This window comes from Cystoisospora suis, assembly GCF_002600585.1.
Source record: "Cystoisospora suis strain Wien I chromosome Unknown contig_153, whole genome shotgun sequence".
In the NCBI taxonomy this organism is placed as follows: domain Eukaryota; phylum Apicomplexa; class Conoidasida; order Eucoccidiorida; family Sarcocystidae; genus Cystoisospora; species Cystoisospora suis.
Window position 1 is genome coordinate 6522 of NW_027152955.1, and position 23317 is coordinate 29838.

The 23317-nt window shown below is 54.7% G+C and overlaps 1 protein-coding gene across 1 annotated transcript in view; it reads right to left on the reverse strand.

Annotated features, from left to right (window-relative positions):
- The window catches only part of CSUI_000339 (b-block-binding subunit of tfiiic protein), a 29321-nt gene extending 6004 nt beyond the window's left edge, over positions 1 to 23317 (reverse strand). Inside the window, exons 1-28 of the mRNA XM_068060573.1 lie at positions 21802 to 23317; positions 21136 to 21238; positions 20202 to 20642; positions 19463 to 19818; positions 18351 to 18643; positions 17519 to 17698; positions 16622 to 16757; positions 14856 to 16051; positions 14325 to 14544; positions 13866 to 13946; positions 13203 to 13400; positions 12108 to 12267; positions 11637 to 11707; positions 10732 to 10957; positions 10243 to 10499; positions 9435 to 9740; positions 8770 to 8856; positions 8136 to 8273; positions 7279 to 7718; positions 6609 to 6703; positions 5862 to 6013; positions 5472 to 5547; positions 4494 to 4966; positions 3609 to 3718; positions 2679 to 2931; positions 2044 to 2097; positions 1326 to 1660; positions 320 to 935 (exon numbers count right to left, since the gene is read on the reverse strand). Of these exons, the coding sequence (XP_067927444.1) occupies positions 320 to 935; positions 1326 to 1660; positions 2044 to 2097; positions 2679 to 2931; positions 3609 to 3718; positions 4494 to 4966; positions 5472 to 5547; positions 5862 to 6013; positions 6609 to 6703; positions 7279 to 7718; positions 8136 to 8273; positions 8770 to 8856; positions 9435 to 9740; positions 10243 to 10499; positions 10732 to 10957; positions 11637 to 11707; positions 12108 to 12267; positions 13203 to 13400; positions 13866 to 13946; positions 14325 to 14544; positions 14856 to 16051; positions 16622 to 16757; positions 17519 to 17698; positions 18351 to 18643; positions 19463 to 19818; positions 20202 to 20642; positions 21136 to 21238; positions 21802 to 21942 (7194 nt within the window). The 5' untranslated portion in view covers positions 21943 to 23317. The remainder of the gene's footprint in view (positions 1 to 319; positions 936 to 1325; positions 1661 to 2043; positions 2098 to 2678; positions 2932 to 3608; positions 3719 to 4493; positions 4967 to 5471; positions 5548 to 5861; positions 6014 to 6608; positions 6704 to 7278; positions 7719 to 8135; positions 8274 to 8769; positions 8857 to 9434; positions 9741 to 10242; positions 10500 to 10731; positions 10958 to 11636; positions 11708 to 12107; positions 12268 to 13202; positions 13401 to 13865; positions 13947 to 14324; positions 14545 to 14855; positions 16052 to 16621; positions 16758 to 17518; positions 17699 to 18350; positions 18644 to 19462; positions 19819 to 20201; positions 20643 to 21135; positions 21239 to 21801) is intronic.

Here is a 23317-nt window from a genome sequence, read left to right on the forward strand (position 1 = left end):
AGGAAAGCCTGGAGAGGGGTTAGAGAACAATTCCGGATCTCAGGACAACCAGCTTTATATTGCAACAGCTGTGCCACCCGGTCGTGCATATTCTTAGGCAGAGAAAAACTAGCCAGGTCGGCGGACTAAACACCTACGTAATCAACGTAACACGCACCGGCCCACAGGCCTGACAGCTGTCCTCGACGTTCTGCTGAGTAAACCTCTGGGGGACTATAAGTGTTCTGGACGACATACTGACTACCGCGACTTGACCATTATATGCCGATCTTTGCCGCGCTCCAGGAGCCGCACACGTGGACAGCAGGAGGCTTCTTACATTTCTCGCTGTGATGCTTTCGACCTGTTTCGATTCGCGGAGGCTGCACTCTTCCTGCTTCAGCGGTGGAACGGCGCCGTCGTCCGCCCCGCCCCGGCACAAATCGGTACTGCCGGCATCGGTGAGGCGCTCTGTTGCACGAAGCTGCCGTCGTCCATAAGTCTCAAAATACTTCGCTACAGGATCCTCATCGTCTCGACCCGCACCGAATGCTTGCCTCGCAGCCTGTGCGCCTACCCATTTAGGCAAGAAATACGACTCTCCTGATGCCATTTGTTCGAGCAGTAGTAAGGCGCCAGCAGGTGATATGCCAAGACTTGCTTTGTTGATTTCTCGCCACGACAAGCCCGCGACAGCAGACCGATCTGGGCCCGCGTCGATGCCGCTGCGTTCAACCGCAGAACTCTTCACTACCGTCTCTTCCTCTTCTGCGGTGTCAAGTGTCTCCCCGAGCTGTTGAGCGTCCGACTTAGCCTGCTCTGACCCATTGCCAAGCGAAGAACGAACGCCTGTTAGCAGAAGTGTTCGCGACCGGGCTTGGGAGACAATTTCTTGAAGCCGTGCCGACAGCGAGCGGAATGTACGTAGCTTGCCACATAACGCAGCCCGAGCACCGCTGAAGATCCACACAACGTTTGGGAGGGATAAGAGCACGACGGCTGTGCCCTCGCTGTCAGCAGTCCACTATTCTCCTGGCTGGCCGTCCGTCGGCACGACCGCTCACGACACACGCGTCTCCAACGACAGGTCATCCCGAAGTGAAACGTTTCAGGGATCTCTATGGAACATTCTGCGACACGAGCAAGCAGAAGCGGCAGCTCTCGTGCGAGAAACGAGGCAGTCGATGTGTTGTTAGAGTTGCTACTCGTCCGACCACACTATAATCCTGAACCCTTGCAAGCAGAGAAATCGCAGCAGCGCAAGCGGAGAACAGGCGGCCGAGGACACACTGAGGGCCGACGTTACGTGCACCACACTTGCTATGTCCCATAGGTTCAGTGCTTACTTGCTAAGGCAGTAGGGCCGCCGACACTTCGCCTCAAGAAGGCATTGAATGGGAGCCTTTCGCGTTGCGGCGGTAGAGCCCGCAGGCGTACCGCCTACTGCTCGCTCTTCTGTGCCGTCTGCCATACTCGGCGCAGGCTCCTTTACCCCGATTGTCGCAGTCCCCAGTTTACTCTGAGGAACCGTGTGGTGAGGCAGTGGCTGCTTTGCCTGGACAACCCAGCCACGCCGCGCCCACTGCGACCAAATCCCTTTCCATTCTGCCTCGCGAAGCTCTTTCGCTGCGTCAAGCGCTGAATATGGCCGGTAATGTGTGAGAGGAGTAAGCAGCATCATCTGTGAGACATTGCAATGGGACCCCAGCAGATCACTGCGAACTCGGTTTACACAAAGGGAGAAGGTGGCTTCGACAGAATCTGCTATGCACCAGAAAAGGACAAGTCCCTCCCCCGCGATACAAGTCCAGACGGCAGGAGGTGATGCCCCGCTGAGGGAGATCGCAGACAACTGATGGCAGACAACTTAAAGCTTCGAACGCATGTGCGTCAGTAAAAGGAGACGCAAGTGTAAACACACCGACTACTGCGGTTACGATGTGGACATCGTGCCAGCTTCGGCTCGGTGAAGAAATACGTGTGCGCAGTCAGAGTTTCGAGGCATCATAAAACTGGATTGCGAAATGGACAATACAGCGCACGCGTATTCTGAATAGAGCTTACCTTCAGAGCGTTCCGCGCAAGTAGAACTCTTGAATTGTTGAGCGGGCGAGACGCCTGTAAATTGGTGAGCACCAAGGAGAGGAATCAGCAACTGAAGTTTTCCTGCTTCGTACGTTTACAGCTAAACAAACAATAACGCTTCTGACTGTTTTTCTAGGGCGGCGAACAAGACCGTATGAATATCACTGCTCGGCTTCCTCCGCTAGCACCATTCAGTTATCTTCCTGACTCAAGACTGACTCTTCTGCGGCGCCGTTTACTAACATGGACATGAGATGTACTATCTTGTTTTCGTGCACACTTGCCAGCCCAACTGTCTTAGAACAATAGAGACACCGCTCCACGTCGATCGGGCTCCACTGTGAACGCTGTCACCTTGGACCTCATGGCGTCCACACGCGCGGTCGACTGCGAAGAGCGTGAAACAGGAAGAGTCCCTACAGATTCCATTCTCGACACGGGCTTCGGGCGTGAATCTTGAGTTATTGCGCAGGCGGAGAATTACTCGTGTGCGTTCTGGCTGTAGGCCGTGGCAACACGTCTATGACTCGTTCGGGCGCTGGAGAAGCGCACGGGTAGAAGCAAGTCTGCAAGGACGTCTGGACGAAACCGGGGACAAAAGTGCGGACACGTACTAGTGACGTGCGCGAGGGCATTTCCGGTGGATTCCATGATGGCGTATGCGCTAGAAGGACAGCGGCCTGGTGCTCCACCGCCGGGGCGTCCCCGGCGCAACAGTCGAAGAGAGGGGTTGCCCGGGTAATTACACCCTCAGGTCCCTTCGACGGGCACACTAACGAGTCGTCGCCGCTATAGTTCCGGCTATCTAGAAGCGAAGGCACCCTGCATGTGCTGACAAGATCTCTTAGTTCATAGCCGCCGACGCGTCTGCGGGGAGATGCGGAGGATCAGCGCAACGCGAGACAACCAGATAGCAACATAGTATAGATGCGGTACAGTCGCCAGATACTGGCCCCTAGAAAGACGGGGGAACCTTACACTCGGAGCAAGAAGGCTGGTTAGGCGGACACGAGGAAGGATAAACTTGTTTTCCTCTTACACAGTATGGGCCGCACCGCCCCCGTCTCATTCGACACCCACCTCAATCTTCTGACACGGAGCCCAGCAGAAGTCGACAACAGGTAAGAACCTGTTACACATCTACAGAGAGTATGCTGTGCACTCGCCACGGACGAAGACAGCTGTTCCCTCGACAGTTTTGGTGCACCAGGAAGCGCACTTGTGCCTAACCTCCTGTTGGAGCACAAGCTAACCTACTCAAGTAGTGGCGTCGCAAAACAAGCGACCCGTGGTCCGCGTGGTCCTGCGGGTGATGAACATTAGGTGACCCCGCACTCCAAGCGGTGTGAGACGTCTCTCCCAACCAGGGTTATTGATATCAGAGAAAACGGCTGACACAGAAATAGCGCGTACACAGGACCGGCACTCAAGACGGACGAGAACAACTGCAGTGACAGGAATTTCCCTTTCCTTAGGGGAATGCCCGGTAGACCAGAGGCCTCCACGTGGAAGCATATCAGTAAGTCCCGGGCGTATTTCCTCACCGACAGTTGTTGAAGATGCGTACGTTGTTTGCGCGGCGCAATGTCATGAACGAGAAGATATGTCTACATGCTGCGCCGTCAAGGAAAGGGCTGCAGAGGGCGGCAATGATCTGAAACGAGACGGGGCACGTCACACACATAAGTGAACCGCCAAGAGTGAGTGTGTTGAGTTGTTAGTGGGAGTGCTCAGGTCACTCGCTCTCTATACGAGTACGGCTTTTCTCTATTTTCAAGTTTTTTCTTGCGTTCCTTTCTCCACTGACGTCACGCGTGCTTCGAGTACTCTTATGGGTGGGAGCTCGCTGGGGTAGAGTGGCAGCTGTTCTGGTCTTGGTGCAGCTTTGCAGGAACCACAAGCCACACCGACCACGCGCTCAGAGAAAGAACGGAGAGGCGGAAGAGAAGCCTGCACGCCCCGGAGCATCCGCTTCTCGTGGCTTGGGGAATGTGTTAGACTTGAATAGAAACGAGCCCTGTCCAACCTCTACTTGTGCGTATTTCTCTGCTGTAACGATTATGATTGCAATACCTACTGGTACTAAAATATTCAATTGGCTTGGTACTTATTTCTCAACGCGAAGCTATCCCTTGATATCATCTCCAGAAAGACCATTTCTAGCTCCGTTTCAGGACCCTAGCAGACAAGCGTCTAGTGCTGCCGCCGAAGCTGCTTTCCGCTCAAACTACTGTAGAGCAGCTCGAGACCATGAAGACTTTACCGCTTAGCTCATAAGCCGCTTGTTCTCGAACACCGGCTGACATACGAAGACAGACGCTACGCTTTGGAAGAGGGCCAAAGCTGCACGACCATGAGGTCTCTGCCTGCTAGGCTTGCCTGCCACCGACTACACTATGACTTTCTCGAAGAAGCCAGTGCCAACCTACCGTCCAAATAGGATGATCAAGCCCGGGAAGCGTGCGGCCATCAGGGCCAAAGACTCCACTTTTGGCAGCAGCAAACGCGGGTTCATCAATGGAAAAGTCTGAGCCAGACGGAGAGGGGAACCCAGCTGACGCAGATGGACCCTCCGGTAGTGAAAGCCGCCCAGCACTCCGCGATGATGACAGGCTGTACCAGGAACGTTTAGGCAGCCCGGAGATGTCACGAAATTGAGGTTCGGAGAGAGGGCTGCTGTCCGCAGTCATGGAACTCGAAGTGGCCTTAGCATGCAGAAGGCTTCTGTATGTGGCTTCTGCTGAGAAGGCAGAAGAGAAGGAAGACGACGTGCTTGCTTGATGCGAAAGTGCGATGTGCCTCCCGCACTGCGCGTGCGGCAAGGGTGCCGCGTCGAGCCATCGCGCCGCCACGAAAAGGCGTTCAGCTACCACGGTGGCAGCGAAGAAGACAAATTCATCTTCTGTGAGTAGCACAAAAGGTGAGCAAAAGACGCCTTACAGTCACACGCGGATCAAAAACTTCTTCGTCAAAAGAAGCGTGCAGGTGAACAAACCGTCGACCAGGAGAAGTAGGGAGCTAAGGTGATTTGAGAAAGAATCCCAACTGCCTCCATGCTGGAAAGTCCTTGTTTGTCTTACCCAGCCGCCAAGTTTGCAGTGTGTCTTGGAGTAAGTAGGAACACATCCAAAATGAAAAAAGAAAAGGGCGTAGATATGACCGAGTTCACCATATCTACACAACTTTATCCCAAGTTCAACAGCGTGTGACACCGAGGGCATGCGGCCCTGCAAGACCCGTGAACAAAACCGAGAGCAGGCGCTGGGGTTGCAAGTCGCCTTTTGAACGCCAGGCATAAGAATTCCTAATAGACGCCGCCCCGTCGAGACTAGCTATCAGGTCCCGTACACAAAGGCCCCAGAGTAGGCCTCCTAGCAGGAGGGCATGAAAGGCACCGAAAGACATACCTTTACGCATGTTACGGATCAGTCGCTGGACAGTGCGCGAGGGCATGTGCGCTGCAAGCTCCCCGCTGTCGGCCACCTGAAAACAAACGGCTCCATTACTCCACTCCCGTATCGCCACGGACCTGCGTTTGTCCGGCCCTACCTATTTGCGCTGCAGACGCCTAGAAGCAAGCTCCTAAGCCGCGGCGGAACTACGGAAAGACTGCGGTTTTCATTACAGGTTTTTCGTAGAAGTCGGCCAGAATGTTCACCTAAGTACACTTCCGAAAGTTGGACTGTAAGCAGTACCGGTAACTTTCCTTCTCTTGAGAGGGCGAGTCGAGACATTCACTCGTCGGAACCGATCTGATCTGCGGAGGGACGACGAAGCAGAACAGAACAGAACCATACCTTCCGTTTCTTTGTCGCCTGTTCTTCCTCATCCTCCTCGGAAGGGCTGTCTGGCGGATGAAGAACCTCATTGTTTTCATAATTGTCTTCTACCTTTGTACTCGTCCGCCCGCGAAACGCCTCGAGCTCGTGAAGTTCATCAGTCCTCCGACCTGCATTAACACAGAGTACAGAAGCCGCCGGACGCGACTCTAGCGACATCAACAAGCAGTCATCCGCGCCTGCATCACGGAGCGTCCTGGTCCACGTAGTTCATACACAAGAAGCGCGTGCCGCGACGGCAATCTCCCCTGAGAGGAATGTTATCTGGGCGCTCTACCCGCGACGTCGCACCCGTATATGCCGTTCTCTCGGCCATCACAACGTTATGCAACAATGATCGATGACTAGGGATAGTGTTTCGAACGTCACAGCGTCTCGACCACCGCTGCGCAGGAAACTCGCCTTCATGGCTAGACACAAGGAAGGCTTGCAGAAGCCATGGCACGGGACGCGTGGACGTACAAGAGCTAAGCCATGCTGCCACTCGAGACCCCCCGTATGCGAGCGCAAGTCCTTTATCAATGCGAGTAACATCTTTCCTTCCCAATGAGGTAGATAACGAACCCACACCGCACACAACATACTCCGTTGTGGGAGTGAACGCCGTGTCTCATACGCAGTCGTGAAAGAATCAACGAGGCCCTTCATTCACAAAGAATACAGTCCAAGAGCGGTGGACCCAAGCTGCTGCGAGAGTACACTAACCTGTAAGAATTCCAGTCGGCGCGCGTCTGCGACGACGACGAAACGCAACCGCGATATGTCGCTGTTGTTGAGCTTGCTGCAGCTTCTCGTTTCGCCTGAACGCCAACCCTCAACAGCGCTCGATAGATCAAGCTTTCAGCTATCCCGGATCTATCTATGCCAACCGATCGAGATAACCACCTTGTACGGAGACGAACACTGCAGTCCTGATACAGAAGTGTGTTGCGTTGCGTGAAGCCAACGACAAACGTCACACCACGATAAAAATCGGTCTGTCCTTGGCGGGGCATCGGTGAAATTCCTTCAGTTTTGTTTATTCCCGGAAGACCAAAGAGCAATCTAGACCCAGGACTGGTCAGCTGTGGCAACAGCGTGCTGCATAAGACCTACTTCTGCGACCACGCCAGTCCGCGTAGGGGTGCCCACAGCTGCTCAGCTGCTCGCTTGAAAAAGGGTACAGATGCAGCGCCATGAGCGTACAGGAACAGTGGTTTCAGGTGACAACGAGTTGTACGACTTTGCTAACGTGCCTCCGAAGTCGCTGAGTCTGACAGAGGTCTCACCGCAACCGCCCCTCCTTTACCGACACACGCCTTCCAACGTTCCTGAGCCGATTATACAGCTCACTTACGGAAGCGCCTCTTCGAAACAGGTTTCTGAAGTTCCTCACCTTCGCCGCTCCCAGGGCAGTACATACGCGTCGGAGTCCGCAGGCAACTGCACTTTATGAACGTTCTCGTAGTGAAGCTTCAGAGAACGTGTCAGACTGTATAGACAGCCGCACAAGTGACAGCGGTAACGAACATCTCGGGTGCGGTGGAGTAGCAACAAGCGCTGTCCGATCACCGCATGCTGTGTACGCCGTCCCTCCTCAGCTTCGGAGAAGTTGCCTGTATCCTTGTCTTGCGGGCCTGCACTCCCAGAGCCTCGTTTCCTGTCCGACGATTTCAACCGGGTTATGTCTTCCTCCGCACTGCCATCATCGTTCTTGTGTGGAGACATAGAGCGGTTGCGGCGCCGAGACGCTGGCAGTGAGTAAGAGAGCCCCTGGGAGGTGTTGCCAACTCCTCCGCGGATCTCGAACAACCGCATCAAATACCGAATGATTGCCTGCAGAGTACCATCACCCGAAGGACACATGTAGGCCGACCGGCTGGCACATACAGCGGACAACGTCAGCTCATTTCGCGTAATCACAACTAATCACTGCATCCTTCACCAAATTCACACGCAGTAATCCAGAAAGTCCGGTACATTTTTTCGCACCTACCCGCGGTGCGACACGTTGAAGCAGACGAAAGATTTGTCGAACTTGCCAGCGTTTCACTACGCTGTCCCACCAAGTCAATGAAACAGGCGCGAGATCGCCGGCGCGCTAAAGAACCCACACAGCCTGGCGTATCCGGATATCAAATGGGATGCCGCGCGCGGTAAAGCCCCCCCCTCTTTCTGACCCCAGCTTGTTCTTGTCTGTCCGGTACCCCCGGCGGCGGTGTCAGCATGCTTTTCATCAGACACAAGGCTTACGTCGGTAGGAATTTGGAGTCGGGCAGAAAGACGTCTGATTTCCGGGCTGTGCGGCGAGAAAACTAGACGTTCAAGTTCGTTTCCGCCTGCCTCTCCGTAGCGTTGCACGATCGCCCTCGAGAACGCTTCAAGCTCGGCCTGTCGGAGAAACCACGCACACAGCACGGACGGAGGAAAACACTCGACAAAACTCAGCTAGTAGTAGGCCTCTAATCACGGCTTGATCTCATCTCCTACAGCTCTCCACTAGCGAGCTAGGGGCCCGAAACAAACACGCAGAATTGGTGGTGCACCTCCTTGTAAGCAAGGGTCGGGTACGAAGAACTGCCACCATGAAGAGTGACAAGTTTGAATATGCAACGCTGAGCTACTCGAGAATGTGCATCTTGGCTCCATCGCTCCCGCCACCAGGAGAACAGCCCCTAGAGGAAACCAGTCAAAGCACGAGCATGGCGCCACCTGACTGCACTGAGGGCTACGTGCCCCGAGACACGCACAAACTCTCTAGAGTTTGATATTGACAGTAGCAACACTCGGCGTGCGCGGACAGTTCCGCGCTGCGGCACGACGAGTACGTACGCACAACGACCAGAAGAAGACGGCAGATGGAGGCTCTTGTTGAAAGATTACGCACTCGAAGATAGGGCGTCAGAAGAACTTGACCCTTCCAATTTCGCTTGCTGAAAGCTTCCGCGACGCGGAAGTTGTCCGGAAGTGGTGCCTATTGAAAAAGCAGACAGGCGCAGTCTAGAAAAAGAGGCAGTGGCTGGTTGGTTCTTTGGCGCGGTACGCTATAAGCGAAACGTGTATTTCAAGAACAGTAGGTAACCGTGTAAGGTACTTTGGATTTGAGCCACAGGAAGCCACCTGCAGTCTCCGCGTAGTGGCCGAAGGCTACTGCAAAACGCGCGGAATTCGCAGGAAGAACCTGCTGGAGTGCGTATTTATTCAGACACAGCCTCGTGAAGGACTGACGAAAAAGGAGATAGTGCGTGGGCTGAGCTTGCGCGGAGAGACCCTCTCTGACGGTACAACGCGTGCTACGGTGTGGAGGAAGAGTCAGAAAGGACGCCGGGCCGCCAGAGGAGACTGAGACAAAGCAAATGAAGAAGAGAACAGTATGCTACGCATCTAGACTGCACCAAATCGACTAAGAATGTGACGAAGAGGTTACAGGGCCATCAGGCTTGTGGAAACCCTTTCATATGGAAACCATTTTCATGAAAGTCGGATTCTCCCATCATCACGGCCAGGAGGGCTACAGAACCATCTGATAGTGCCGAGCACGTCGACCCTTACCCGAGGTCTTAACTGTCGGCCCCGACGATGCTCACCCTCCGCGTCCGGCCCTGAGTCTACGGCCGCTCCGGCGCGATTTTCGTAATCTCCTTGAGTACGAGGTGGCTGTGCAAGTCCACTGAAAGCAGTGTTCTCCCTTGTGGCTCTTTCCGACTTTGGCGGGGGAAACGTAGAAGCAGCCGCCGTTAAAGGAACCGCGTTGAAGTGCAGCCACCTGGCTACCTCGCTCTGCAGCACCGCCCAGTACCGTTCGAAACCCCCAGAGTCCGTGAGGTGGAAGGTCCCAACTGGCGGAGGCGCGTTGACCTGCGGACATTGCATCAGAGCGAATAAAGTAGAGTGGATTAGGCGTCCGGCAAAAAGCGGTACCACAAACGCCTACACAACGGAATGGTTAGCTTGGCATGTACGCTACCGTCACGGTCATGAACTCTATGAATCGTCCACGCGCTAGAAAACAGTGAGAAAAGAAAGCCGTCAGAAGGGACACCAGCCCTGCACGTATGCAGGATAGTGCCCACAAAAAACTTCCAAATATGGGCGCACGTCGGCACGCCTACATGTACAAGTGCGGCGATGTACCACAGCAGAAGACAGGCCCTATCTCCATACACGCGTACGCACGTGCCGCTCACCGACAGCCAGCTGCAATCCGTGAGGCATCGGACCGATAGCATCGGCACCACTGCTCGAGGAGACTGCGTCTACACCCGGAAGGAACACGCAGATCGCACAAAACATAGAGTAAAATCCCCCCCCCGGTACGAGCACGACTCGGTCCTCGCGCGATAATCAGACTCCATCCCACCTTGTCTCGAGCGAAGCTGAAAAGGGTCACGACCTCTCGGACAGCCCAGCTGCAAGCCCCACTCGATGGTGTCACCTCCCCGATTCTTCCTCCGTCGGCCTCTCCTCCTCTCTCAAGCTGATGCTTTCCGCTGACAGTCTCGCGTGAATGGGAAGTCGCAGGCAACGAATTGGCCAGCGGGACAATGGAACCGGTCGAGCTTATCTCCGCCCCCGCGTCCTCTGGCGGCCGAACCACATCCACTAACCCCATCCGAGCTGGGAGCGAAACAAGAGCGCAGAGAACCAACAGAATGTCGGTTTCAACGGCATTGCGTCTCACTCACACAAGCGCGACGACTAACGACAGTCCCTCCTGCTCAAGCTAATGAACGCACTGCCTCTGTTAGCACGAAAGGGGTCCCCATCACGTGAAAACGTAAGGACAGAGCAAGAAGAAACGCCAGAGGCCGTCCCAGTTAGTGGCCCCGACAATTTCAAAGACACTCACCAAGGACAGAAAGAAGCCTTCTCAGGGCCGCAGGGGCACTGCGTTTGTTGTTGCCGATAAGAGGCAGCACGGGAGGTTGCTGTCGTTGCCGCTTCAACTGCAGTTGACGGCTGGAGAGGACAAGCACGTCGAAGACTGGACGAGGCAACTGCTCTAAGAGCAGGGGAGGCGCGTCCGAGGCAGAAAGCTGCTTATCAAGAAATTTCAAAGGGTACCCGCATCCGATCTGGAAAAAAAAGGAAAAGCGTCAATTTGTCCCTGCTGCGTAACACCGGCAAACGATGCCGGCGCTTTACGGTTCCGAGCCAGAGAAACCCTTCCGAGCAAGCTCAGTTAGCAGGTAGCGTTGCCACAAGCTTCAGCCAGCAACGTTCTTTCCAAGTAGAGTCACAACCACTTTCGAATGCGGTGGACAAGTTGCCTTGTCGCAACAGGTCCAGATTGGAACTTGGGTTTCCGCTCTCCCTCCGTACACAAAACTGGAGCTGACACGGGGCATTACTGCAATCCTGGTTCTACAACTACGCACACCCATGCGCACAGCGTTCACTGCCGTGAGGTGTCGCGCGCCCGGGTTCGTTCCTGAATGCTGGCACTTGTCAAGCCTGCCAGAGGTCCGCGGTCCACTGGCGCTCAGTGAAGCACTGACACTTGGCTTGTTTCGAGCCCACAGCCCGGACAAATGTAAGAGAAGAGCGACCGGAATGCATTGCCGACACACTGTCAAGAGTCTGCAAGCGCGTAAATGTACAACAGCGGTAATAACGGCACAAGGAGATGCTCGCTCCCCCCCTGCCTGCCCATTAGATCCCGGGAACTCAGACGCGCTCCTCAGCGTAATGAAAGACCTGCCTTAGCTGTTCCCCGGTTTTCAGTGCCGCGCTGTTAGAAACGGCAAAACTCACGGTCCGCAGAAAGGTCTCAAGAGGCATCTTTTTCAGCATGCTTGAAACCGTGAGGCCTTGAATAACGGAATCTGCAACCAACGACAAGGAAGACGCGTGCCCACAGAATCTCCAGTATTTGCCACCGGCGCCGGCACGCGGGCGGATAAACGAGAGAGGTCGTCGGAGGCTCGGGGACGCTACAATCCGTCTAGAGACTGAGACACCTAAGGCACCAACTACTTCGTTAACAGGTCGCCGTTATGAGGGCGGGCGAACACAGGCTTAAGAGGTTCCTTCGTAGTGCCCTATTGAAACTCTCTACCACCGCCCGATATGAAACAGCAACTGTTAGATGTCTCGGACTGTATGAAGAATACCCCATACTCACCGCGAACTCGACGTTTTGGCTTCAGAATCCCCGGACTACACTATTGACAAGTAATACCGTATCCCTGTCTAGCATGGGGCAAGATTTCACGTTGGACGTACCTTGGCTGCCTTGGCGAGGCTGAGCCGCAACGAGCTGGAGCAGGAACTGGTGAAGGCACTTTATGCGAATCATGACAGGGAAGAGAAACCCGTACATGCCGAGCGTCTTCTGACTAAAATGAAGTTTCGACCCTCCATATGAAGCACCGTCACGCATTCGCTGAGAGGAAAAACAGACGCGGGACAACGAGACACGTAGTCCGATAACTGAACACCAGAACCAAAAACGGCAAAGCCAAGTCAGGGGGTAGGAGACAGGATGAAACTACACCCCCCCCCTCCCCCAGAAAAGACATGACCGATCATAGATATGTGCCCCATCTGCTATAGGTACGTACACTGCACGGAGCAGATTGGTCATGTAGGCACGCAGGCGGAGGTGAAAGGGACAAGCGAGTGCGACATGCGTACACTACAATGTGTCTCGCGCGCTTCCTCGGGCTACTGCCGGAGGACAGCTCCACCTTGCAAAAGAGAACATCGGGAATGTTGGCCATTGAAAATAAACCCGTGCCCTTGATGCCACCTGACGGAACATGACAATTCATATGGTTTACTGTCCCTCACAGTCCTCGAGAGTACCACGACATTCCTGTCTTTGTACAAGCGCGGCACATCTGTTTCAGGACTTTTACACTTTCTTTTTGGCCCGAGGTCAGCCCTCACGTATACAGGAGAACGATCAAGACCACAAAACGGTGTCTACGGTAGAGCCCCCTCATCTCTGCGTGCCCGGACCTTTTCCACATTACTTCACACAAGTTGGACAACACGTGCGCCTACCAGCCACCGGCTCCAGGAGTGCCCTCCTGCGCACCGTCGCCTGTTCCACCACTGTCGGAGCAAACTGCAGTAGTACCCGCCACAAAGCGCAGCAAGCACGAGGATCTCAGTGCACTAATAGTATATTAAAGTGCCCTGGGCTCCACGAGAGATAGCGCAACGGGAGGAGCTAAATTGGCCACTAGAAACGGTAGCCGGCAGAATGCAACCATTTGACGCGCACGTGCCTCTTGGAAATAGACGTGCTCCGCGTGTACCCAGCCGTCATGAAGTGAGGAGACAACGTAGCTAGAAGTTGAAGTTCACACTTACTGGGCAACTCAGTTTAGCCACCTGGAGTGCGGCGGAGACCTGAACCTGCTCCGGCTGCATGGTTGGCGGCATGCCCCCTCGGCTCGTGGAGTTCAAGCTCTTTTCTTCCATTTTCTGGAACTTTGCGATTTCTTCGCGAAGAGCTTTCTGCTTTTGAACGCCTTCTTCCTTGGTCTTCACGCCCACTGTGGAAGTCTTCTGCACAACCACAGATGGAAGCAACTGACAATCTCCAAGGCCTCTCCATGGCGCTCGCCAACAGGAGCACACGCGACTCTGGGGCAGACGAATGATGCATCCTGCCGAACTGCTACTTCCATACCCACTCCGTCGCAACATAGATGGGTTCAAGCGAACGTGAACATCTATGCACCGAAATGCACCTCCAGCGCAGAACCACGTGCTGCCCGGACGCCTGGAAGCCTCCAATGTAGCTACTCTAACGAAGAATGCTCAAAGTCCTCTGTAAAAGGTCCGAGGATCTGCTCCATGGCAGAGAAAGATATTACAGAAGCCAACAGTGGCAATAAAAGAGTTGGAGATGCCGCCCATCCCGAAGCACGAAATGGGGGTATGAAAGGGCAGGAAGGCGCATGTTTCACCGCGAACGAGATGAAACCATGGGACTTCAGAGAGCTTCCATAATTCACCCTTTTAACGCACCTCGCGAGCCAAAAGTCCGTTGAGTAGCTGCTCGTTCCGTTGAACGGCTAGTCGGCACCCTTGAACGCGCCGCTCTGTAATCTGCATTCATGAACAGAATGGTTCACCAGTCCCAAGTCTGCACGGCTTTACCCCACTAGCTTCTGGGTTGTACAAGGAGACGGGTGCAACAGAGGCCAACAGGTACCGACAAGAATAGCCGCTCTCGAGAACCGCCTACAAAAAACTCCCTCTGCTGAAGTTTGATACACCTCGACGACCAACAACGCACGGCAGCTGAAGTCAATCGATTCAGGTATCTGCTGGACACAGGCTCCCACCAACCGGACTCTCACAGAATTTCTTGATAAAACCTGAGCTGCTGAGGTCCCAACAAACATCGTGAGCTTCTCTCTGTAAGAATGACCCCCAGAACAAAAAACGACAAACATCGACGAGTACGCCGGCGCGTGTGCACACCATTTCAGCGATGCGCGTCCGGGCTTGTTCCTCGTTGAACGTTTCGGTCCAGTAATAGAAAACGACCTCAGCTCCGCTCCTCTTGGCTCGCTTAGGGGGGCCTGGTCCAGCCGTTGATGTGCGCAGGCTGGCCGCTTGTGCCTCGCCTTTCTCTGCGCCGCCTACAGCAACTCGGGAATCCTGCTGCATGGCAACTGCCGCCATGCGCTGCACGGTCTTCCTGAAAGCACACCGTACAACACGCTCTTGTTGATTGAGCCACGCAGTCCAAGCAGTCCACGCTGTACGGGGTCACTCCAGGATCCAGGGAGGAGGTCACATATCGAATGAAAGCCCGACATTTTTGAATGTACACTTGTTGCCTGAGAGCCGTACACCAGCACAATCAAGTAAGCACGCCGTAATTGCACACCTCACGACGATCCGGTTTTCAAGCACACTCCTACTGCGCACGCCCCAGTTGAAAGGAAACGACTCTTATCACGTAAGTGGGGAGCCGACGACGCCGCCTCGTCCCTCTGTCGCACTCACCTGTCGGGGCCATTGACTGATCCCTCAGCCTTCGCGAGGAACTTGGAGACCACAGGTATCGTACAGCAGCCCACGCTCCTCAAGTGCTCGATGAAGAGGCGCAAACGCTGCTCAAACTGTGGTGTCCGAAGCATCTTTAGTTGATTCTTCCCTAGCCCCAGTGATCTGGCTGCCCCGCTGAAGCTCGTGTCGCTCTGAGGTAGCCCGGCTTCTGCTTGTGGACTGCCTGGTGGCGCCGAGGACAGGTCTCGACTTTCTCCTTCAACACAAGGAGAGTGAGAACACACTACCGAAAGAGTCGAAGAAGGTAACGGAGTGCATGTGCCTTGACCTAGAGTCGGCAAAAAAGCTGCATTCCCCGTGCGGGGCTCATCCCGCGCGTCTGCATCCCCGGACAGTTGCTCTTGCTTCAGAGCACCCGCCGAACCTCCGTAACATATTGCCGGATCCAACTGACTATTTGAATCACGGCCAAAGGTGGCCTCGGAAAGATTTCCTCGGTCTGCGACTGCGATGGCCTGTAGCTCGACTTTCTTCCCTCTCCCGCCTCTCCCACGCGCCAGTCCTCGAGTTTGTCCTCGACGTCCTCCTCTTCCCCGACCACGAGTCATGTCACCGGTGGGGGCAGGCGAGCTGTCGGGATCTCTCCCGGGGCGACTCGCCTCGCCAGCGTCTGGAGAGACAGTAGCCTCCGGCACCTCCTCATTGGCAAGACACCTCCCTTCATCAGTTGGATTCGTGTCGCACACCGAAGGTGATCTTTCCTCAGTCCCGACAGGTGATGCGACATGAAGACTTGAGGCTCCTGCAGCTGTCTCAGCGTGACTGTGCGCAACACGCTGGGTGCCGCCTGAACTGCCAGCCTTGACAAAGCGCGCCCCCCCTCGTCGCCCGCCGCGGCCTCCCCTTCCCCCCCCTCTTTTCTGGCCACCAACCTCGAAGTTGCCTCGGTCCATCTCCTGCCCACCAGCAGGAGCTACACTGGATTGAGGTGTTTCACTGACCGAAGAGACTGCCCCGATAGAAATCCGCCCAGGTGGGCCGGGGTCACGTCCGCCATCCAGCACTGTTGTCGAACAGCTAGCCGGGAACGCCAGAGGGGAAAGCGCTTTCGCGGACGCAGCAAAATACCGATACATAAAACACCGTCCACGCCGCTCTGCCACTTTCCATACTGCCTTCCGTCTCTCAAGCTCCTGAAACAGAACCCGGGAAACGTCAGTCTTTGCCGCGTCAAAACTCACTTCCGCAGGAGCATGGTCAGGCCTTGAAACAAGAGCTTTGCTTTTGTCCTGCTACCTCGAGGTGAAATAGCAGGTTACCCACTGAGTTCGACCCCAAGTCATGCAATAAGTGAGAAAATAATGACAGGGAAGCAGCACGGAGTTTCCAGTACGCCACTGACGTTCCGGACAGCGGCCTAAGAGCATTGTAAACAGGTGACGGAGAAAGCGCTGCACCAAACAAACGAGTCTTCCCTATCCCCGTCTGTCGTTGTCAGAATGGAAACAATAGAGAGTATGGAGTGCCCCGCGCATGCCCGTCATCTAGCCCAGCAGGCTTGATTCGGTCTCGGGAGGACGAGAATATTACAAACTAACGATTGCTAAGAACCACTAGCTGTGCTGGAGTTTATGGTTGTACACGGTTGTCCCGTACTACACGCCGCGCGAGGCTTACAGTTACCTCTGTTCATAATGAGACAGAATAGCTGCAATTGTGAGGGGTTGCTAGGTGTCTGCGAGAGCAGGCACCAACTCGCTTACGGCGAAAATTTTTCCCGCGCGCTTGTTGTCGGTGCCAATGTAGCGAGCAACTTGCACCGACAGGAGTCCCGAGACTCCTCGTGCTTCCAACAGCATTACGATCTGGTCTGCTAGGGGTAACTCTCGGGCTAACATGCTGCAGGAGTAAGAAGAGCACACCCAAATCAAAAAGTGGACTGCGCGCCACTGTGAACTCTGCTGCTGGGTGCCAGCGCGCGACAGGAACTCTCGCATTTTGAACGGTGTCATACACCGGGGCATCGGAGCACGATAGCAAAATAGAATATAGCACTGAAGGTGGCGGCCCCGCCAGTTTACCAAAACTGGGAAACCTCCCAAATCGGCACTCACCGGCAGCAAGGCACCGCACGCCATGAGCCAGCACTCCACCATCAACTTGTCTAAGAGGCACGCGTGTGTAACAGCTACATGGCGAGCCTATACGAATCTGCAATAATCACGTGCAAGCCCCGCTGTTTCTCACTAAGTGCAGGACACATGCACACCATCCCTCTCTCGCCCGCTCCATGCCCTGTGACTTCCGGCTCACGAGAGTCACGACGCGTCCCAAAGTCGCGGACTCGGCATTCCAGGGCAGTCATAGACAATGGTTGTTCGCACGCCTCGAAGCATAACAACCCCCAGTGTGCACTTTGGCGTTTCAACAAATTCATAAGGACGCCGTACCGGCACTATTCAAAACAAGTTAAGCCGTGACAGTCTTAACAGCGCCCCATCTACTCGCGCACATTTGGATCCGTTGTTGCAGGAACCAACAGTGTATGAGATCAGCCTTGAAACAAAAGGCAGCTACTCGAGCTCCCTGATCGCGTGCACGTCTTCTTATTAGCTGGGCGGTGCCTGCTTCGCGCGCCGCCCCTCACTAGTACCACCCACCGGCTCCGGGCACCGCAGAGGGCCCCATCATCCGCTTCCGCCTGAGCGTTTGTGTTGTGACCGTCACTCGAGACACCAGGGCCAGGGCCAGCACCCCCCAAAGACCCGTTCTTTTGGAGCGATGGGGCACCATCCGAAGAAGAGCCCTGACCCTCGCGCTTCACCCCCGCTGACCACAAGCTACAAGGAAAACAGAGACTGACGACACAAGATCTGAGGCAAATGAGCTAAAGTCAACCGGCGAAACCACAATGACCACGTTGACTCATTCGGCGCACTTGAGTGGTAGTACTGCGGAGAAGCGCCACCGCTCCCTACGTCCACATGAGCATCGGCTTTGCAAAAAGTCCAGACTCACTGTTAGTGGAGCAGTACGGAGTTGTCCCGTGTTTGTATTTTCAAAGGAGTATAGTATCACGGGGCGTGAACCGCCGGCTACGCCAGTCCCTCAGGGGGCTGTACGTGGCCAACTGACGCCGCGGAACAGCCGTGTGCATCTCGAAGCAGGCCGAAGCGGTAACAGTTCGCCAGGGCAGCATGGGATGCGAAAACAATCTTGTCAGTCTCTCCAGCATACAGACCCACGAAGACCGGAAAAAACACAGGCTAAAGTCCTTCGGAAAAACGAAGACAAAGCGAACGCCAGTCAGGCGCAACACAGTGATCAAAGGAGCAGCACCGACGGGAAGGCGAAATCCTGCACCAGGTGCCATCACCCCCGTAGAGTACTTGGTGAAGCGTGTGACGAGCCTCTCCCTCCTCACCAGTGCACGGATATATGGTGTGACAATACAAGTGGTTCATCAAAGATTGAATCCCAGACCAAACGTACCTGTTTGGGCCCCTCGTAGTTGTCGGTTCGTCATTTCCGTGTGCCGTTTCTGCCAAATACCCGCCGACACCTTCCGCAGGTGATCCAGACAAAGGTGCTTCTCCCTTCGTTTTGCACAGTTTTACCGCAGGGGACGGCGCGGCATGCGGAGACAAACAGAGACACTTCTCAAACTTGTGTGTCTGAGGGCACCATGCCTTGAGCCGCCGCACATGTCCGGTCTTCATGAGCTCCCCGCGAAGCTTGTGATACAGTCGGTTGAACTGTCGTGCCGAGAGGGACAGCAAGGCGGACTGAACGGAAAAACCCGAGACGATCAGGCAAACCAACTGTCTCCCCGACGAGGTAAGCCGGCGAGCTGTCCCTGCCACGGCCGCGTTTGTTTTCGACACTGTATAAAAGAGAGAGACTACAAACTCTCCACTCCGCGGCGCGTTACAGCACAGCATGACGCGCTTCCAGCCGCAGGTCCTACGCACTCGGCACTACGGAACGCAGTAGTACACACACGCGCTGCAGTTGCATTAGGGGGCCAAATCATGCCAGCGAACACAAGGGTGGCACGAAAAGCACACGCTTCTGTCGCAAGGACCGTGACTGTATGCTACACCAGCCGGACAGCTGCTGTCCACCTGTCTCCTACAGCGTGGTTACAGGTCAGCCGTCCAGTAGTCCCCGCCGGCCCAAGTTCGCAAAGAAACACACTCGGGTAACCGAGTGTGGAAGAAAACGCGCCTACTCAAACACTCGGTTCTTCTCGGAGTCGCGCTCAACTCCAGACTCGACGAGGGCACCCTCTGCGTCACTTAAAACAAGGCCAGTGTCGCCCTGGGCTCTGTTGGAGAGATGTGCTGTGTCTGTCCCATTGCGTAGCCTAGCACGTACAGAAGGACGTCCTACGGATACCAGCCGTAACTAGAGAGGAGATGAAAGACGAGAGACGCCCCCGTGAATCGCACGCCTCTTCACCGGAAAAGAAGCCGAGGGCCGTCCGGCAAGGCGTTTCGGCACAAGACGTGACTGGAGAGCACAGATCACTTTCTTCTTGGAAGCAAGTAGAAAGTGATCTGTGGGTCTGTAGGGGTATTACAGCAGGCCTTTGTTTTGCTTACTCTTTCGGAACTCGTGAAGGCACTGAGACAGAACTCGTGAATTTCACTTTCAAGGATGGCTTGGCTCGGAGCCTCCCTCAGCATTTCAAGAACCTGTTGCTGCAGAGGCTGCAGATGATGGAGTGACACCATGCCTTGAATTTCCGGAGGCATGCAACTCAAGTCGAAAAACCGCCAGTGCCACAGCAACGCGGACATAGTAAGATTGCTCCCTCGCTGGTGCGAGGGCCTCAACGAAGCGGGGAGAGGCAGTTGGATGTGCATGATAAGGCCCTCTTTGTACAAGGCTTTGAGATGATGGAACACCATCTTCGGCTGGATGTTCAGGTCCACCGCTAACTGATACTGCCACTGACCTGAAGCCAGAAGAAAACACCGGTATCACACCATCAGTACCCGGATCACTATGTCGGAGTGGTGTACAGACTGCGTTGCGTAACTAACCGCCTATTTATACAGCTGAATAACCAACTGGAGCCTCGTGAAAACAGGTCGAGAGTACCAGGGCACAAACAGAGGAGAGGTGCGGGAGGTAGCGCGCGCGTACCCACACGCCTCCCACGAGTTAGTGTCCTTCGGGAGGTACTCCAGTACGCAGCATGTGTGAGCACACGAAGCGCGCAGAAGCAGCCGCCGCGAAGCTCTCGGGGGCAAGCGAAGAATATACCATATTGTGATCGCGATACGAGTAAGAAGGTGTCTACGCGGGTCGCCTCTCCCAGCAAGATTCCCAACTTACCCGCAAAGCGACGCTTTGCAATAGCCTGAAGAAGCATCATAGGCATCTCCCTCATCTTTAAATCTGCCTCGCTCGAAGTCAGCATCGGAGAGTACGGAAGTCCCAAAGAGTTAAGCCTCACCGACGCGACAACAGATACTCTCCACACGTCCAACAAAGAGCTCTCCGAAGCGTTTTTTGCGTCACGCAGTGCTGCCTTGCCTTTCCGCAACCGAGCTCCGTCGTTATCTGTGCCATGCCTGCCTTCATCCTGCCGTACACACTGTACTTCAGCGAGGACACCTTGCTCTCTTCCGCAAGGCTCGCTACCTATTCCCAAGTCAGGAGCTTCCTCGCCCCCCTCCCGCTCGCTATTCAAAGCACTCGAGGAGCCAGGCAACTCCGGGGGAACAAGTGGATGTCTCCACGGACGGCGGAGAGAAGCAGCCGCGCCGTCCGCCTCTGCGAAAAACAGGGCAGATAGCTACGTAACCTTCAGTGACACACCGCCGATATCCGCGTGCACCGACAGACCTGCCACGAGATCGACGAACACCACTTTCTGTGTTTCAATGCTGCTGTACGAGAAACCCCGGGACGCTAGCGTACTCTTAGGAGTCTACGCGTTCGACAACTAAAGCAACTGACGCTGTCTAGTGTACACTCACAACAAGAGGTCAGACCGTGTGAAGGGGCACTTCATTTGACCGAGGCCCCCATTCTCTCCTGCCGGATAGCGAGCTTTATGAAATGACCAGCTACAAAGCAAGCTGCGCAGCCGAAGGAATGCGAAGTTGCCACGTGCTCATGCACATCCGATGATTACCACGAAAGCAACTCTCCTAAACACGGACGCAAGTGCTTCTCTCGTGAAATGTCGGCCGCTTGATTTTAGAAATTGAGCGGTCGGCATTTTGAAAGAGATGCTTTGTTCCCAGAATAGGGGGAGCTGTACCTTCAACGTCCGGGCCATTGTGCCCAGCCAGCAACTCTGAAGGGCTCTCCACAACAGAGAAGCAGATTACGGGGCTACAGTAAAGAGCTCGCCATAGCGCCGCCTGAACGACCCACAGGATATCAAGTGTGTTGTCTTTTCTGACCCGCAGACTCACTATAGACCTCTTCATGTGATTGCGTACGCCGCGTACAACTGCGTACACTCTAGTTTCCTCATGCACCTACGACTGTGATTTCACAGACATCCTACCAGGTGTGCACGAAGAGATGACTACTACACGAAACAGCCTCCAATCGAAACCACTCACTCGAGCACTCCTGTACTTGAAAGACGCTTGTACGAAAGCTAATGCAAGTGAAGAGCCCAGCCCTTTTGCTACGCCCATTCCCAAGACACGTACGAACCCTACAGGACCAGGTGTCAACAAAACTCATCTCCACATCCCTCGTGCTGGATTGTCCGCCTGGTCTTGCCTTGGTGCCCGCTTTCTTCCTACGCTGGTATGCACCTCTTACTACTCGTGCAACCGTCAAGGCGGGCTTCTTTCCGCGCCCAGGGCTCGAGTCCGGAACAAGTGGCAAAAAAACGACCCCGGACGACTCCACCACAAGCAACAACTGTAAGTACGCCGGCTTGCCTACTGCAGAGGAGATACTCCCTTACTTGGAATCCTGCATCTTCAACCGATAAGCCCCTATAGCGGGTGCTACGAGCCAGCAGCGCCAGAAGATCGGGGAAACTCGCTCCATCTTCTCCCTCGAGCGACAGTTTGTCTATTACCAGAGCCAACAATTCATCTTCCATGGTGACGACCCGTGGGCCCCTTTCTCAGGTGTCTTGCACGCGGGTGCGCTCTCGCACAGCAAAGTTGAGAAAAAATCACACGTTTGCCAGTCATTCCTGATAGGCCACATCTGCTTCGTGCACGAAGTCTTCTTCTTGGTATCATGTGTGTATAGTACCCTGATCGATCCCCAACTCACTAGGAAACCGTTCTTTTCTTCTGGAGAACAGAGTCAAGTCTGCATGCAGCAGGTGCCTTCAAAAGCCCACTGGAAGAAAGGAGTGAAGAGAGGGGAGAAAGGAGCGTGCGCTAGTCAACTAAGAGTATCGTTACGAGGCTCTCCTGCTCTTCGTGAGGCCCCTTGTACAATGACGGAGAAAGAATGCCCCCCTTACAACACAGTACGTAAGTCTATCTCATCAGAAATGAAGAACAACAATGTTCTACTAAAGAGAGAGGAGGCTGCCCAGCGTCGAACGGCTTAGAAAAAAACCGGCAAAAACCAAGTGGTAGTCCGCGTGTAGCCGAGCCGAATGGGAGCGCAAGCAGGAGAGTTAGCGGTCTTAGTATTCACGGTATGTAGTGGGAACTCGATGAAACGAGATACGGGCGGAGCGAGTACAAAATTATGGCTCTGCAGAGGGGACCAGAGCGGTCACCCGTGTGGAGCGGTTAAAGAGTTTGGACAATTTTCTCAGGCTGTGCCGCGGCTGAACACTTCGCTGAAGTCGGGGGAAAGCGACTGTCAACTCACATCTTGAGAGCCGAGATACAGCAGCAACAACTGTGCGCTTCAGCTGCAACAAGGCGCCAACGAATGGAGCCGAAAAAAGCAAAAATGTCTGAACTACGATCGGGCTGCGAGGATGGGGGGCACTCCAGGTGAAGACGAAACACTGACTTGGCTGCTCTCCGGAAAAGAAAAACGGGAGGAGGAAAACGAGGTGGATAACAAACAACTTCGCGAGCGAGCACGCGTTGAAGACGCTGGATCCGAACGATGGCTACTTGAGGGGGTCAGTGCCAACAAGACAAGAGCCCGTCTAGATGTCGATTACGACAGCCCGCGGAAACAAAAAAAGTAACGCCACTGCGGGGGTCGAACCCATCTACTTCGGTAGCCTCAGCTAGGCTTAGGAGCGGAAAGAGGAATGGGGTCCAGTGCGTGAACCCTACGACACGCTGATATCGAAAACTGTAGGAGAGAAAAAAACAGTTGACTCGCCCCGGAAGATATCCAGGAGAAGTTGGAGAAATCTATGAGCCCTGGTTGTATTTGGCGACCGCGCGCGAAACGGTCCCGCTTGGGACGTAGAAGCGCTATACAGATGCGCGCGATATTCGCCAAGCTATGCGCCCTACTGCAGTGAAACTGAAGGGTAAGTAACTGACTAG